The sequence below is a fragment of the Antechinus flavipes genome, chromosome 4, assembly GCF_016432865.1.
Source record: "Antechinus flavipes isolate AdamAnt ecotype Samford, QLD, Australia chromosome 4, AdamAnt_v2, whole genome shotgun sequence".
Taxonomy (NCBI): Eukaryota; Metazoa; Chordata; class Mammalia; order Dasyuromorphia; family Dasyuridae; genus Antechinus; species Antechinus flavipes.
The window spans coordinates 8,645,924-8,661,964 of record NC_067401.1 but is presented as its reverse complement, the minus strand read 5'-3'; the positions used below and the strand labels follow the sequence as shown (position 1 = coordinate 8,661,964).

The 16,041-nt window shown below is 47.9% G+C and overlaps 1 protein-coding gene across 2 annotated transcripts in view; it reads right to left on the bottom strand.

The window, feature by feature from the left end:
• NGEF (neuronal guanine nucleotide exchange factor) overlaps positions 1-16,041 on the bottom strand; it is a 66,083-nt gene that overhangs the window by 44,005 nt on the left and 6,037 nt on the right. For both annotated transcript variants that reach the window (XM_051999322.1, XM_051999323.1), the window contains exon 3: positions 5,919-6,199. In XM_051999322.1, coding sequence (XP_051855282.1) covers positions 5,919-6,199 — 281 coding nt within the window. The remainder of the gene's footprint in view (positions 1-5,918; positions 6,200-16,041) is intronic.

Below are 16,041 nucleotides of genomic sequence, written 5' to 3'. Positions count from 1 at the left end.
AATCTGCAGAGGACGGGAAACTAGGAGAGACTGCTAATGTGCTCAGCCACAGAAACAAGATAACCAAAGGTCGGACTGGGCCAGCTCCCACGAGGCAAGATGTGAAACTGCGTTCAAGTGGGGGGGAAATAAAAGGCAATTGCATAAGGAGAGGCCAGGGGAGGTTTGCCTAGGCAGGGGCTCTTGGGTAAAAGAATTAGCAGGGCTTAGCTCATTACAAGCTCTACAGGACCTGCAGAGCAATGGGAAGGAAGATTAGGCTTATTGTATGTCTCTCCAGGGGCCAAATGAGAGCCAAAGATGAGAAGCTCCAGCAAAGATGGTGGGCCGGGAAGAACGCTGGAGAAGAGAAGTGAAGAGTGCATGAATAATACTCCCATGGCCCCAGTCAGAGAGGTAATTGTCACCCCTTCTTGCGTGCCCAGCTGGGGGGAGCCTTGCCCATTTCCCCTCCCCATTCAAGCAAGGAGAGCTGAACTAGAAGCGTTGACCTTGAAGTCATGGGACTCTCACTTGGATCCCAACTCTACCCCTTGGGTGATCTCTCCCAGCCGTGAGGTCCTGAAGAGTAATCTAGGGTGAGCAGGTGGGGGTGTTCTCTGATATTGGATTCCATGGGCCTCATTCTATTTGTGACTGGGGGGGGGGGCTTCCACTCCCAGGCTTTTCTCACTTTCTCTTGACCCAGCAAGGATCACATTAGAACACCCAGGAGCTACTCCCCCAGTTCCCTCTCTCTCCTCCCTTCCACTCGACGGTGCCAGCTTCTTTCTCGATTGCTCATTTCTCTAAGAAAGCTTCTGACTCGGACTAGATGGACGACCCACAGACGACAGCCTGGCCCCCAAATCTCATGTGCATGTGTGTATAAATATGCACGTGGATGTGTAAATATGCACAGACATATGTGTAGAGCTACAGAAGACCAATATTGCCAAGGGCAAGAACCCAACTCAAAAGTAAACAAGAAGTGGGGGGCCCAAAGCTCTTTTAGTGACCCCTTAAAAAGGTTCTCTTTTTAATACCGATATTTTGTAGATGATACTGGATGACCGGGAGCCATGTCACACAGAAGGCTGTGAGGAATTAGATAGAGCATTTATTTAGCACCTACTGTGTATCATGCAAGGAACTAAACATTGGGGATACAAATCTAAGCAAGTTGTAGTGGCTAGAAACTGGAAAATAAATGGATGCCCATCAATTGGAGAATGGCTGGGTAAACTGTGGTATATGAATGTTATGGAATATTATTGCTCTGTAAGGAATGACCAGCAGGATGAATACAGAGACGACTGGCGAGACTTACATGAACTGATGCTAAGTGAAATGAGCAGAACCAGGAGATCATTATACACTTCGACAACGATATTGTATGAGGACATATTTTGATGGAAGTGGATTTCTTTGACAAAGAGACCTGAGTTTCAATTGATAAATGACGGACAAAAGCAGCTACACCCAAAGGAGGAACACTGGGAAATAAATGTGAACTATCTGCATTTTTGTTTTTCTTCCCGGGTTATTTCTACCTTCTGAATCCAATTCTCCCTGTGCAACAAGAGAACTGTTCGGTTCTGCAAACATAGATTGTATCTAGGATATACTGCAACATATCCAACATATATAGGACTGCTTGCCATCTAGGGGAGGGGGTGGAGGGAGGGAGAGGAAAAATCGGAACAGAAACAAGTGCAAGGGATAATGTTGTAAAAAAATTACCCTGGCATGGATTCTGTCAATATAAAGTAATTATTAAATAAAAATTAAAAAAAAAAAACAAATCTAAGCAAGCAAACAGCCACTATCATATTCTAATGGGGGAAGACGGCCCCTAAGGAGATCTAGAAAGGAGGGATGATACCCACGTATCAGCATGGCGTGGTGATGGCTGACAAGAGTCATGGAGATCTGACTCTCAGCAAGAGAAAGGAACGGCTTCCCTCTCAAAGCCCGAGTTTGTGCTGGTGGAGAGAGAAGGGCTGAGTGTAGATGGTGGAGAAAAGGTGGGCCGGGTGAAAAGGGGATTACTCGGAGGGCACAGAAGTACAAGCGGGACGGGAGCAGTCTGCACCCTCCAACAATAAGGGGCCGCTAAGCGATTGTTCATATACCACAGTTTACTCAATTTACCCAGCCATTCTCCAATTGATGGGCATCCATTCATTTTCCAGCTTCTGGCCACTACAAACAGGGCCGCCACAAACATTTTGCACATACAGGTCCCTTTCCCTTCTTTAGTATCTCTTTGGGGTATAAGCCCAGTAGAAACACTGCTGGATCACAGGGGATGCACAGTTTGATAACTTTTTGCGCATAGTTCCAAATTGCTCTCCAGAATGGCTGGATGTGTTCACAATTCCACCAACAATGTATCAGTGTCCCTGTTTTCCCGCATCCCCTCCAACATTCCCCATTATCTTTCCCTGTCATTCTAGCCAATCTGACAGGTGTGTAGTGGTATCTCAGAGTTGTCTTAATTTGCATTTCTCTGATTAATAATGACTTGGAGCATCTTTTCATATGGCTAGAAATAGTTTCAATTTCTTTGAGAATTGTCTGTTCATATCCTTTGACCATTTATCAACTGGAGAATGGCTTGATTTCTTATAAATTAGAGTCACTTCTCTATATATTTTGGAAATGAGGCCTTTATCAGAACCTTTGACTGTAAACATGTTTTCCCAGTTTATTGTTTCCCTTCTAATCGTGTCTGCATTAGTTTTGTTTGTACAAAAACTTTTCAATTTAATATAATCAAAATTTTCTATGTTGTGGTCAATAGTGATCTCTAGTTCTTCTTTGGTCATAAATTCCTCCCTCTTCCACAGGTCTGAGAGGTAAACTATCCTATGCTCTTCCAATTTATTTATCATCTCATTCTTTATGCCTAGATCATGAACCCATTTTGACCTTATCTTGGTGTTCGGTGTTAAGTGTGGGTCAGTGCCTAGTTGCTGCCATACTACCGCTAAGCAATTGTTAACGTTCCACTTACTGTGGCCAAAGGGTGGGTGAGAGGTGTGACTAATGAACAGCCCGTGGGCTCCACTAGTGTTCTTGTGGCCCTCACGCCTTTGGGACTGACTCCCTTGGGGAATTTACGAGGTGAGGTGGAAGATAATGACAGAAGATAGGTGGTGCTCTCCGTCCCCCGAGTGAGCGCCCGTGCTGATGAAATGCCAGATCCATGGAAGCAGGGGATGGGCTGGTAAAAATCCAAGCATTCCCATGGGCAGGCAGAGTTTCTTCCACGGGAAGGGGTTTAGGGAGTGGGATCCCCATGGAGGGGGAGCAGTCACTAAGGAAGGGGACAGCTTGAGTGACCCAAGGGCCTGCTCTCCCCACAATCCTGGGACACAAGCCATTCTCGCACAGCCTTCCTCTCCCAGCCTTCCAGAGGCCGGCGTTCCCACAAACTGGACTCCACGGATCTGCTGAAGTTCCAGGGCCCCAAAAGAGGCCCCTGCTCTCGGCCGGTCACAGATAAATGTCCCCAAAGGAGTAAACAGGCTTCTTCTGAAAAGAAACCCACACGGTAAATCCTCATGTTTAAGCCGAGTGCCCTTGTGGTACAAGTACAGTTTCTAATTATATAGAGACGATGAGATGATGTATTTATAAATGTCTTTTCAGAAACATTTCAGAAGTAGGTCACAACAGGCCATATGCTAGGGATCCTAGTTTCTTCCGTTCTCAACACCCCGGGCACGATTGTAGGCACCAGGGACACGGGACAGAAACGGAAACGGGCCTTCCTTTAAGGGGCGTGCATCTGGCGGAGTCAGGTCTTCCCGATGAAGGAAAGGGAGCCCTGACCTAGGGAGGTCCCTAACATCCCAGGCGAGGATGCTCGCTCATGAATGAGGCTGGGAAGAAAGCTCACATCTAGGGACGAAGGAGACAGGCTCCAATTTACAAAACACTGATGTGGAGCAAGGTTCGAATCCCGCCACAGACAGCTGTGTGACCTGTCTCAGTCTCCTCATCTATAAAATGGGTCATACTTTGTTATGGGCCAGAACCTGAAACAAGGTACTAAATGGAATTGAGGAGACAATGGTTAAATCTAGTTTAGTATTGATTTAATCCTACAACAAATAATGGTTTCCTAGTGATGTAATGATTGGTGTATGATTGGTGTATACTCATTGTGAAGCTTATAAGGAGGAGCTGTCAGGGCCAGGAAGGACAAGCCCACTAGAAGCTCTCGGAACCTCAGCCAGGATTCAGTGGAGGAGATTGAGAAGCCAGAGAAGGCAGCTTAAGCTCTCAGAACCCAGACTCCAGAAGGCCTCCAGAAAAACTAGCCGAGCCCCGAGTGAAGGAGACAAGACTTTGAAGAAACAAGAAAGGATTTGGACTTAAACTCCTGGCTGCATTTGAAGTGATTATTGAACTGAAAAGAAACCTGCTCCCAGAGAACATTATGTTTTTTAGAGAAGAATATTACAACACTTATAAGCTCTAAAGCCCTGCCAGCTCTTGATGTGGTTCTATATTCCTCTAAAATAATAATAGTTTGTTAACATGAATAACCTCCCTCCAAAATCAGGTATCTACTTCATATAACTTCATACATAGAAAATAAGGGGTCACAAAAATAGATACAACACTAACTCTGAACTCAAAAGATTCACAACCACTCCACAAGCATGTATTAACTACATACTACATGCCAGACATGATTTAATAGTAGGAAAGTAAGAGGGGAAGGAGGGAGATCACCCATCCATCCATCCATCTGTCCATCTATCCATCCAAATAGCCATCCATCCATCCATCCATCTGTCCATCTATCCATCCAAATATCCATCCATCCGTCCATCTATTCGTTAAAATATCCAACCATCTATCCATACATCTATCTGTCCATCAATCCATCTATCTATCCAAATATCCATCCATCTATCCATCCATCCATCTGTCCATCAATCCATCTATCCATCCATCTGTCCGTCCAAATATCCATCCATCTGTCCATCTATCCGTCCAAATATCCATCCATCCATCTGTCATCCCTCTGCCCCAACCATCCATCTATCCATATATTGACCTATGTCAGCTCTCTATCCATTATACAAGGGAGATCACAATAAGTACAAATGCTTTGAGAAACCAATGGTAGAGAAAGTCACTTTGCTGGGGAAGGAACCAAGGAAGCTTCACAGGGAATCTGCCCAGGAGGGGATCATTAGGGGCTGGTTCCATGGCTGGGCCCCCTGCAAAGATTTCCACAATCCCGGTCCGTTGTCACGGTACGGTCCTGCCCGGGTCTTCCTTCACCCCACAGTCGTTTGCATTTATATTGTGCTTTCCCAAACAGAACATGAGACCCCCAAGGAGAGGGATAATTTTTTTCCTTCACATGACCAGCACTTGTGGATGCCAGAATCAGAAACTTATCTTTTATTCTACTGAATGAACACAATTGAATATTGAATGAGGGTGGCGCGATGGAAAGGACTCTGGCCTTGGAGACCAAGGATCCCGGTTCAGATGCCATGTACTTCCCCCCTTGCCCTCCCTGGCCTTCAGTTTCCTCGTCTATAAAACAAGAAGAGAGGCCACTGGATGGTGCCATAGTGCACAGAGCACAGGCTCTGGAGTTCAGAGTTCAAATCCAGTCTCAGATACTTAATAGCCATATGACAATGGGTAAGGCACTTTACCTCAATTGTCTCTCCCAAATTAAAAATAAATAAAGCAAGAAGGGTGACCCAGATGACTCCTGAGCTCCCCTACCAACATGGGTTCAAATCCTGGTTCTGCCAGCTAGTAGCTGGAAGATCTCGGGCGGGCCCCCTCTTTCTGTTCCTCCATTTCCCCCCAGTCGCCTCTAAGGCCCCTTTCTGCCACGGCAGCACCCAGAGAAGGCTCAAGGCCGGGGCTGAGGGTTCTCGCCGGCCCCCACTCACCTCCTGGAGCCGGATCTCGTCGGGCTGCAGGATGTCCAGGACGCCGCTGCTCCTGATCTCTGGAAGGTCCTGCCAGAGGTTGAACCTGGAGTTGGCGTTGTTGAGGAGGCAGATCTGGGGCAGCGGCTTCTTCTCGGGGGAGCTGGCGGGCTCCTCTTCCGGCGGGGTCTCCTCGCTGTCGGGCGACTTATCCACGTCCACCTGAACCTCGGCATCCTGTAGCCTCCTGGTCTCGATCTCATGAAGCGTGGACTTGTCGCGGTATTCCTGATACAAGAGTCCTGGAAAGAGGGGAAATCGTCACAAGGGAAAAGGAACAAGGGACAGGAGATGAAAGGGAGCCGTGGCACTACTTTGAAATCAGCATTTTCAAGTGACTGAGTCAGAATTTTGGATCTCCCGTGTCACCTCTGGCTGGGAAAGGTCGGGAGCAAGTCGTTTAACTCCTGGTTGCCTCAGTTTCCTTCTCTGCAAAAAGAAGCCAATAATAATAGGACCTACATCCTAGGGTTGCTGTAAGTAACGCCAGGCACATAGTAGGGGCTGCATAAATGCTCCTTCCTTTTATTTCCCTGACTTCTAGGGCAATATAAGCTCCTTCGGGGCTAGTACTGCTCCATTTTTGTCTCTAACCCCAGCGCCTTCAGTTCCTACTTATATGTGCTTCAAGGTCCATAACAACCCTGTGAGATTGCACCAGTAGTTTTGCCCCCATTTTCCAGATGAGAAAAGTGAGACCGAGGAGACTAAGCGACTTGTCTAGACAGCAAGGAGCAGAGCCGGGTGTCAGAAAACATTTGTTAAACACCTTGTGCCAGGCACTGTCCTCTGTATCAAAAAAATAAAAAAGGGGTCCCTGCCCTTGAGAAGCTTACAGTCTATTGAGGGTTTTTCTATTTCCAGATTAATGGATCTCCTAGACCAGGGCTTTTTAAACTTTTCCCACTCATGACTCTTTTTGCCTGAGAAATTTTTCTCTCAGGAGACCCTCCCCTTCTCCTCCCCCTCCCTCCCCCTGCCCTGGCAAGCTCTGCAAGGATCCTGAAATACAGGACCTCCCAGACTTGGAAATGCAGCCATCCATTAGATTTATTTTTTTGGAAGGGAAGTAAAAAGCATCATTCTGCTCTTTTTTGAACAGAGCTTCGGAACTTAAAAATACACCATTTAATGGCTGTATTTCAAAATAATTGGTTTCCTTTGCATGCCTCTGTATTTTATTTTATAAATTTGAAGACATGGCTCTGAGAAGGGGCCGCCCTAGCACCAGAGGCCTTAGAAACAGACAGAAAAGTTCTGAATCTTGGGTCAGGGGCCCAGCCTCCGAGACCGTCCCGCTGTCTTGGCTCCATTTCTGACTCGGTTTCCTCCACACTGGCCAGTGTGTGCTCACAGATCATCGCAAGCCTCCATCAGGGAGGCGCTGGGGAAAGAACGCTAGCTCTGAAGCTCATAGACCAGAGTTCAAATCCTGCCTCTGCTACTTCCCACCCATAGAACCCTTCACTGGGGCTTAGTTTCCTCATCTGTAAAATGGGGGAGTTAAGATTAGCTGATCTCTACAATCCTTTCAGTTCCAAATCTACGATACCACACGGAGCTGAAGCCTCTCAGGCTCCTGGCTCCGCCCTCTCGGTGCCTGACTTAGGGCAGGTATCCGATAAAAGTGGGGGGAGTGAATACGAGGCGCGCGTGTGCACACACACACATGCCCACACACGTGTGCACACGCATCGTCACTCTGGCAGAAGCTGCGCCCGTGTTCTGGATCTCAGCCTGAAACTACTCATTATGGCCTCGTGGCTCGGGACCCCTGCCGGGCTCTTGTCAGCCCTCCAGGAGAAGGCTCTGGGGTCTGCCCAGCTGAGCGGAGTGGCCACGGCCCCTGTGGGATCTGGGATGTGCACAAAAATCTACGGGGATCGTGAAGACCCCCCCCCCCTCTCCAGCCCCAGCCTCCTCCTCCCAGGAACACAGCAAACAAAAACCCCCCACCCCTTTCCTGGATAGCCCAGAACGCCTGGAGCCCAGAATGCCTGGAGCCTCTCCTACCCTCTCCATAGCAGCGAGTGTTCGGACCCAGGAAAGCTGTGGCCAATGGCTCAACCAAGAAGCCGCCATGGCTGGAAATCCAACCAGACGGCCCAGACGGGCCAAGCTGAGTGCAGAACGAGTCCCCCCAGATGCCAACTCACCGGCTCCCGTTTTTAGTAACCCGGAAATCCCCATGATGCATTTCTGCTGCAGTCTGATTCCTGGAAACCCCAAGGGGCAGGACTGTCACTTTACCCTGTTTGCCTCAGTTTTCTTATCTGTTAAATGAGCTGAAGAAGGAAATGGAAAACCACTCCAATATTCCTGCCAAGAAAACCCCCAAAGGGGTCACAAAGAGTTGGACAAAATTGAAATGACTGAACATGTTGTTTCAACCAATAGAATGGAATCTCCTTGAGGGCAGGTGTCATTTTCACTTTTCTTTATTTCATATCCCTGGCATGGATACCAATGGATCTATAGTCTGTACTGGTTAGTCCCTCTGCTAATACAGATTGCAGCCCAGCCCCACCTGCCCATCCTGGGCAATGCCCCTCCATGGCTTCCCATAAGAGAAGCTCTAGGGATCTGTCCAAGGTTCTAAGGGTCTTTCTCAATTCCTTATCAAATGAACTCTGCAGGATGTCACTCCCAAAAAGAGCCCAGCCCACGCCCTTGTTCATTCAAGAGTATGCTTGAGGCAGTGGGGACTGATGCAGAGAGCCAATTGTAAAATTTTCAGTATCAAAATTTACATCTTGAAAATCAGCAAAGGTTACAAGTCAGGGCTTGCATTTTCCCTTTGATTATTCTGTTAATTGACTTAAGAAAATGATGGAGATAATGTAGATTGAATTTTAAAGTAGCTTGTGTGTACATGTCCCCCTCCCCTACCTAGGGAGCTGGTTGTTAAACATATACCTACCCACTGTTCATTCCTACATTTCTCCTATTTTTATTCTTTTATTCGGGTCCCTGGCTATAATTATGCTCCTCCTTTGTCTCTCCGTTGCCCTCTCTTTCCATCCTCATGTTTCATTCCTCAGAAACAGCTATGTCCCATGTCCCAATTCTAGTGGGAAAAGAGGGGCCTGGGGAAGGGAATCTTGGGAGCTCTGTAGTCTCCTAAAGGCAGCCTCGCCCCGGCTCCTCCTCTTGCTTAATTCTGAGCCCGACTTGTCCACTGGAAGGTCTGTCCCAGAGGGCCGTGCTGATGAACGTCTACCCAACCACACGTCCTCATCGGAACACTGAGCAGTTTTCAGCCATTTTGTCTTTAGGATAGTGACAATTAAGTCAAACTCTTGGCTGGTTGGACTTCCAGGATCTGCAGGGTTCTAGAGCCCGGTGATTTACATTCAGTGGGTACTTAATAAATGTTTGCTGGGTGAAGAAAGGAAGCTTAGGGATAGTGAGGGTGCTGTACACGTAAGTGTAAAGGGCTGAAACTCTGAGTTGATGCACTGGGGTCAGACAACCGAGCACTTAAGGCTAACTATGGATTGGCCACTACTCTCTTAGCACATGCTTGGAAAATGGCCCTTCCCACCATTCTGTGCTGGCTGGATCTTTTGATGTAGACAGAGAATTGTGGGAAGGATTAGGGGGTGGAGTAAGACTAGCCAGGGTCACTTTGGCAGTGGACGAAGAGAAAGAAAGTCGTGGAGATCCTGTGTCCATCCTCTTCACTTCTCCCCCTAAAGACCAAGAATAAAGACCGAGGACTTTTGCTTATCCTTCACACCTAAGGACATGATGAAGAGGATAAAAACTGACTGGAATAAGTGGAAAAGGAGAAATAATTTTCTTGCCCCTTTGAGCCTCAGTTGCTCGTGTCTAAACTGGGTTACTCGCATTAGCCACTTCATGAAGCTATCGTAAGCCTTCCAGTGAGTGAGAAATGGAAACTAGAAATAACTCTCCCATTCCCAGCTGCCTTTCCCCTGGAGCAAGAAATTCAAGGAACAAGAAGTGGGGCTGGTTTTTAAGCTCCAGAAAACCGATCCCAGGCAGAATAGAGGCTCATTCATCCCGGCATCACTAATTCAGATTTTGGGATGACTTAGGCAGGGGCCGCTCCGGCCAACTTCTTCACCAACAGTGGAAAAGAGGGATGGGCCGCGAGAAAGAGCAGCATAAACAAGCCCGGCACCAGGGGAACGCCGAACTTCCAAAAGAGCCAGCTTTTCGGCCTTCCTGGCGGAAGCACAGGGCGTCCATTTATTCCGGGAGGCCAAAGGTCAGATCATCTGCTCCAAAGCATAATAATTACAGACAGATGAAAATCTGAAATCAGATCCCAGGCCCTGGGGGCAGAAGGAACTTTAGTCTCCTCGGCCGCAGAGGAGGAAACCGAGGCTTAGAGAATGTGCTTATGTTACTCTTCATGATTTTTGGTTTTTTGATTTGAATTTTTGATTCAGCCAAACTGGGTCCCTCAATATCCCACCTCCACACCTTTGTCCAAGCTGTTCCCAATTCCTTCTGGAACTGAGTCCTTTCTCGTTCCTCTAGTCACTAGCGTCTCTTCTCCCCCACCCCCAGCTTTAAGCTTTACTAAACTTTCATATTTATTTATCTAGGGTCCCCGTGCTTCCCCTGCTAGAAGGGAAGGCCCTTGACATCTCTGTTTTTACACCCTGAATAAGCCCAGGGCCTACCACATTTGCAGCCATGTGTCAGTCAGGTCTGACTCTGTGACCCCTTTTGGGGTTTTCTTTGCCATTTCCTTCTCCAGCTCCTTTGACAGATGAGGAAACTGAGGCAAAGTGAAGCGACTTGCCCAGGTTCACACAGCTGGTTGGTATCTGAGGCCGGATTCGAACTTGGATCTTCCCGATGCCGACCCAGCATTCTGTGCACTGGGCCTCTCAGATGCCCCACCTACCACAATAAAGTCTTAATAAATACTTGTTAATTAACTGACTGAAGGACATTCTGTCCCTCCAAATACCAGAACAGTAATTGGTTGTTCATTCATATCCAGCGTAACTGCAAGTGAGCACAAGCTAACCCTAGTTAGGCTGATGAGGTTTTCACTGGTGGGGAGGGTTTAGAGGGGCTCCTAGTGAAGACACCCCTCCTCGGCTCCCCACGTTAATCATTTATTGGCTGAAGGCTTTCTCTCCCCGATTCCTGTGCTGGGTAAGATCCCGATCCCGAGGCACCTCCGACCACCCTGAGACACTCTTTCAATCTTGTTCTCAAGGATCCCGAAAGGGGAACACTTTTTCTGTGTGATCCCTTTGGCAATCTGGGGAAGGCCCAGGGCTCCTTCTCAGAATATTCGATTACAAAGGAAACAAATTATTCTGAAATAATAATAATTTACAGAGCTCTTTAAGGGTTGCACGTTTGATCCTCACAATAATATGATAAAGTGGGTGCTATTTGACAGATGAGGAAATAGGCAAATAAGTTAAGTGACTTGTCTAAGTTCACACTACTAAGGTCTGAGGCAGAATTTGAACTCAGGTCTTCCTTACGTTAAGTCCTGTGTTATTACCCACTGAAATCCTTAATTGTAGTTATCAAAATATTTTTTTAAAAAACAAATTTTCATCTTAAAATTTTTTTTAACTTTTATTTTTCTTTCACTTTTATTTTTTAATTTATTATTTTTATTTTGAAAAAATTCTTTACAACATTATCCCTCGCACTCACCATCTTAAAAATTAATGTTAAAATTGCCTTGACATGTAATCAGAAAAAATAAAATACTATTTTAAAAAACCAATTTTCATCTTAAAAATTAATGTTAAAAATTGCCTTTATATGACATTGGAAAAAATAAAACACTGTTTAAAAAAAAAAACAAAATAAAAAACAAGTTCTCATTTTTAAAATGAATTTAAAAAATTGTCTTTACATGTCATTGGAAAAAATAAAATACTGTTTAAAAAAATAAAAAACAAAAAAAAATTCTCATTTAAAAAATGAATGTTAAAAACTGCCTTCACATGTAATCAGAAAAAATAAAATACTATTTAAAAAACAAATTCTCATCTTAAAAATGAATGTTAAAATTGCCTTTATACATAATTGGAAAAAATGAAATATTAAAAAAAATCTCATTCTAAAAATGAATGTTAAAAATTGCCTTTATATGCAATTAGAAAAAAGAAGATACTATTTTAAAAAAAAATAAAGAAGAAATTCTCATTTTAAAAATGAATGTTAAAATTGCCTTTACACATAATTGGAAAAATAAAATAATATTTAAAAAAATAAAAAACAAATTCTCATTTAAAAAATGAATGTTTAAAATTCCCATTACATATAATTGGAAAAAATAAAATACTATTTTTAGAAATGAAATAAAAACAAACTCATCCCCTCAAAGACTCTTCAGGGAAGCTCGATTAAGAATCCCTGAATGAGAAGGCGTCCCCACACCTTTTGATGTAAACAGAACAAAGAAATCTCAGTTCAAGTTCACTTATTTAACTCACTTTGTCTAAGTTTAGGCCTGGAAAGCACCTCAGAGGCTGCCTGGTCCCGCTTTTTATAGATTTATAGAAGAGGAACTGAGAGGCGATGGTCTGCAAAGGGTGTGGCCACATAGCCCAGCGAGGAGGAGAGCCCACGTCTCCGGCCTGGGAGCCAGGAGGCGGCACCTCCCTGCCGGTCGGACTGGGCCCTGCCAGGCCACAGTACTGCCGAGGCCTTCACTATTAAAGAAAGAGCCAACCGGGTGAAACTGGAGGTTTCCCGCTTCCCCGGTGGCCGAGGTTGTATCCGACCCACAGAGTCCGGGTTTTTGCCGAGGACGCTGCCCGGGACACTCTCGGAAGGAGAGCCGGCCCTTCCCCACCTCCGGGCTGTGCTCCTGCCGGCCCGCCTGCTGAGAAGGGTCCCCTCACCCTGCCAAGGCCAGGCGGGAGAGGGAGGCCTTGAGTTGCCCCTGGCAGCTGACAAGTGGGAGGCCTGGATTTTGAACCCAGGACTTTAGATTCCAGACCAGGTCCTGGCCAACTGCCTAACTGGGGCTGGTCACGAGGGTGGCTGGCGGCACGGCGACACCGGGCCGTCACTGGGCGGTTCTGGTTCTGGGGGAGGTTCCCCGACAAGCCTGGGAGCTGGCAGAGGAAATCACGTCTGGACAGAGACAATGCAGCAGGCGGGTGTTCCAGAGAAATGAAGCCTTCCTCATTCTGATTGTAACCCTCCCTCCCCCCAGCACCAGGAGGGCCTTTCATGCCCTGCTTTGGAGTCAAGATCCCAGCCTTTCCACTCAGTGCCCCCGGGACCTTGACCTTCTGGGCCTGAACTGTAGGAGGAGGCCATTGGCCTCCCAGACCCCTCCCTGGCCTTAAATCGGAGGCCTATGGCCCCCAGGCCACCGAGGCCGTTTCCCGGCCCAGAAGGGTTAAGGTGACTTGACAGGGTCACTGAGCCCCAGCTCTGGAGCTGGAAGGCCCCTCAGCGGTCAGCGACTTCAGCCCTTCCAGCTCACCCAGGCAGGACGCGCCGGACTTCCCCCAAGCTCACGGCCCTGAAGCTGACCAGGCCAGACTCAGACGGAGGCCAGAGGTCTTTGGTCAGAGCGTTCCAAAGTCATTCAGCCCCATTTCATAGAAGAACCCAAATTCGGCTCAGGGGGACGGAGCGAACCGAGCCCTAAGATCGAAGGCTGAGCGGGACCTCGGACGGGCCATCTCCGTTCTGCCAGGAGGGCTGAGACGGCCGGAGGTCTGGGGTCATAGAAGCGGCTCTTGTGCCCGACTCAGCCCAACGCTCATCAAGCGCCCAGTCATTGGGGGCAGCCCCTGGGAGCACAGAGCAGGAAAGGCCTCTGAGCCGGAGGAGCACCCGCCTGATACCTGCGGGCCTCGGGACCATCATCCTTCTTATCCATCCTTCCTCTTGTTTCTGAGTTCAGAAGGAAATCGCCCCGGAACAAGCATCTATCTTAGTGCACAGGTGTGCGGCCCTGGCCTGGGGCTGTTTCCCCAGTGGACAATCAGCTGCTGAGGGCGGGCACTTTTCCCCTGGGCTCTATAACCCCTGGGCCCAATTCCTAAATCGCAGCCGTGTGCGAGTTTAAGTCAATCTAAAAGCTACTCTCTGGATCCACAAAAATTATCTTAAAGTTGCCTCAAAATCCAGACTAAGGGAGAACATGGGGAACCGGGCCGTGTTCTCTCCCATTAAATTCTCCTTTAAAAGTGGGTCCGCCTTGGAGGCGAGCTCTCCGGGACGTCCCGGGAAGCCGGGTTACCTTCCTCTCTCCGTATAAAACGAGGGACCTCGGAGAGCCGGGTATTTGTGGATCTCTTTAGAAAAGTTCTGGGGCCCTGGGAGGGCCCCAGTGGGAGGCTGGTGATGCAACGAAGACCAGAGAGGGACCCATCGGTCCCAGAACTTCCTTCCTGGAGAAGGGAAGAACTCGGCCATGGGGCGGAAGTCGGTCAGGAGAGCCAGGGCCTCTGGGCCGGAGACCAGCCTGCAAGCCTCCGAGGCCCTCCTTCCTGGGGAGCCGACGCCAGAGCAACGCTCTCCCTCGACCGAGCACCAGCTCCCGACTTAATATGGAGAAGTTTGACGGTTCTCGTAAACGGGGAACTTGTAAAACACGCAAACCGAGCTTCGCTCTGGGCAGTGGAACACGGAGTCCGGAGACTGGGCCCCGCTCCCACTGTCCCGGCCACCTGGAAAATAAGCCAACTTGTCTTCGAGAAGGAAAAGGAGGGGCCCCTGCCTGGAAGCCCGGCTCTTGCTCTTATTAGCTGTCCTTCCTGGAGCCTCAGTTTCCTTACCTGAAAAATGGGGACAATTATAATTGCCCCATCCCCCTCACAGACTCTCCTCAATGTTGCGACATCAACAATCAACGATCACTAGAATAACTCCCAGTTCTCTGGGACTTAAAGTTTTAAATAGCTTTATAAAGATCTGATCCTCACAACTAGTCAGGTGGCCCCATTTTACAGATGAGAATATAAGATTAAATGACTTGCTCAGGCTCTTACAAAATAAGGGGTTGGAACTCGGGTCTTCCTGAATGGAAGCCCTGGGAACTAGCCACTGCACTACCCAGCCATGACCGGATCTCAGCAGAGAAGCGGGGAGAGGCGAGGAACGAAGGCTGCGCCCTAAAACCCGGCCGGCCTGTAACTCCTCTCGGGGCGCGGGATGGGGAGGGGTGAGGGGTGGGGGGGACTATTGGGGGTGTGAGAGACTCCAAAAGCATCGTCAATAAAATGTTTTCTCAAAAACCATTTAGTTCTTTAGAAACAGGTTATCTGGTGTCTTTCTGCAAGTTCAACCTCTCTCTCCTCCCTCTTCTCTTTTCCCTTTCCCTTTCTCTCTTTTCCCTCCTTCCATCTCTTTCTCCCACTTCTCCCATCTTTCTCGGGCTCTCTATGTCTCCTTCTGTTCTCTGTCTCCTTCTCTTGCTTTCTCTCTGTTTCTTTCTCCTTCCTTCTTTCTCTCTCTCTCTCTCCTTTCCTTCCTCCCTTCCTTTTTTCTCTCTCTCTCCTCTCTCTGTCTTTCTCTCTCCCTCCCTCCCTCTCTATTTCTTTCTCCCTGTCTCTCTCCTTTCCTTCCTCCCTCCTTCCTTCTCTCTCTCTCCTCTCTCTCTCTCTCTCCTCTCCTCTCTCTCTCTTCTCTCTCTCTCTCTCTCTCTCTCTCTCTCTCTCTCCCTCCCTCCCTCTCTGCTTCTTTCTCCTTCCTTCTTTCTCTGTCTCTCTCTCCTTGCCTTCCTCCCTCCTTCCCTTTCTCTCTCTCTCTCCTGTCTCCCTCCCTTCCTCCCTCTCTCTCTCCTTCCTTCTTTCTCTGTTTCTCTCTGTCTCTCTCTGTCTGTCTCCCTCCCTCCTTCTCTGTTTCTCTCTCTCTCCTGTCTCTCTCCCTCCCTTCCTCCCTCCCTCTCTCCTTCCTTCTTTCTCTGTTTCTCTGTCTCTCTGTCTCTCTGTCTCTCCCTCCCTCCCTCCTTCTCTCCCTCCCCCTCTCACCCGAAGCCCCGCCCTTAACAAGAATGATCTATATTTATCTCGCTGGTGTTCTTGAAATGCGAGCAGCTAAAAGGAGGAAAATGTGTCTGGCTGCTCAGAGCCTGACAGGGAAGGCGGCCATTTGCAGAAAGGGGCGC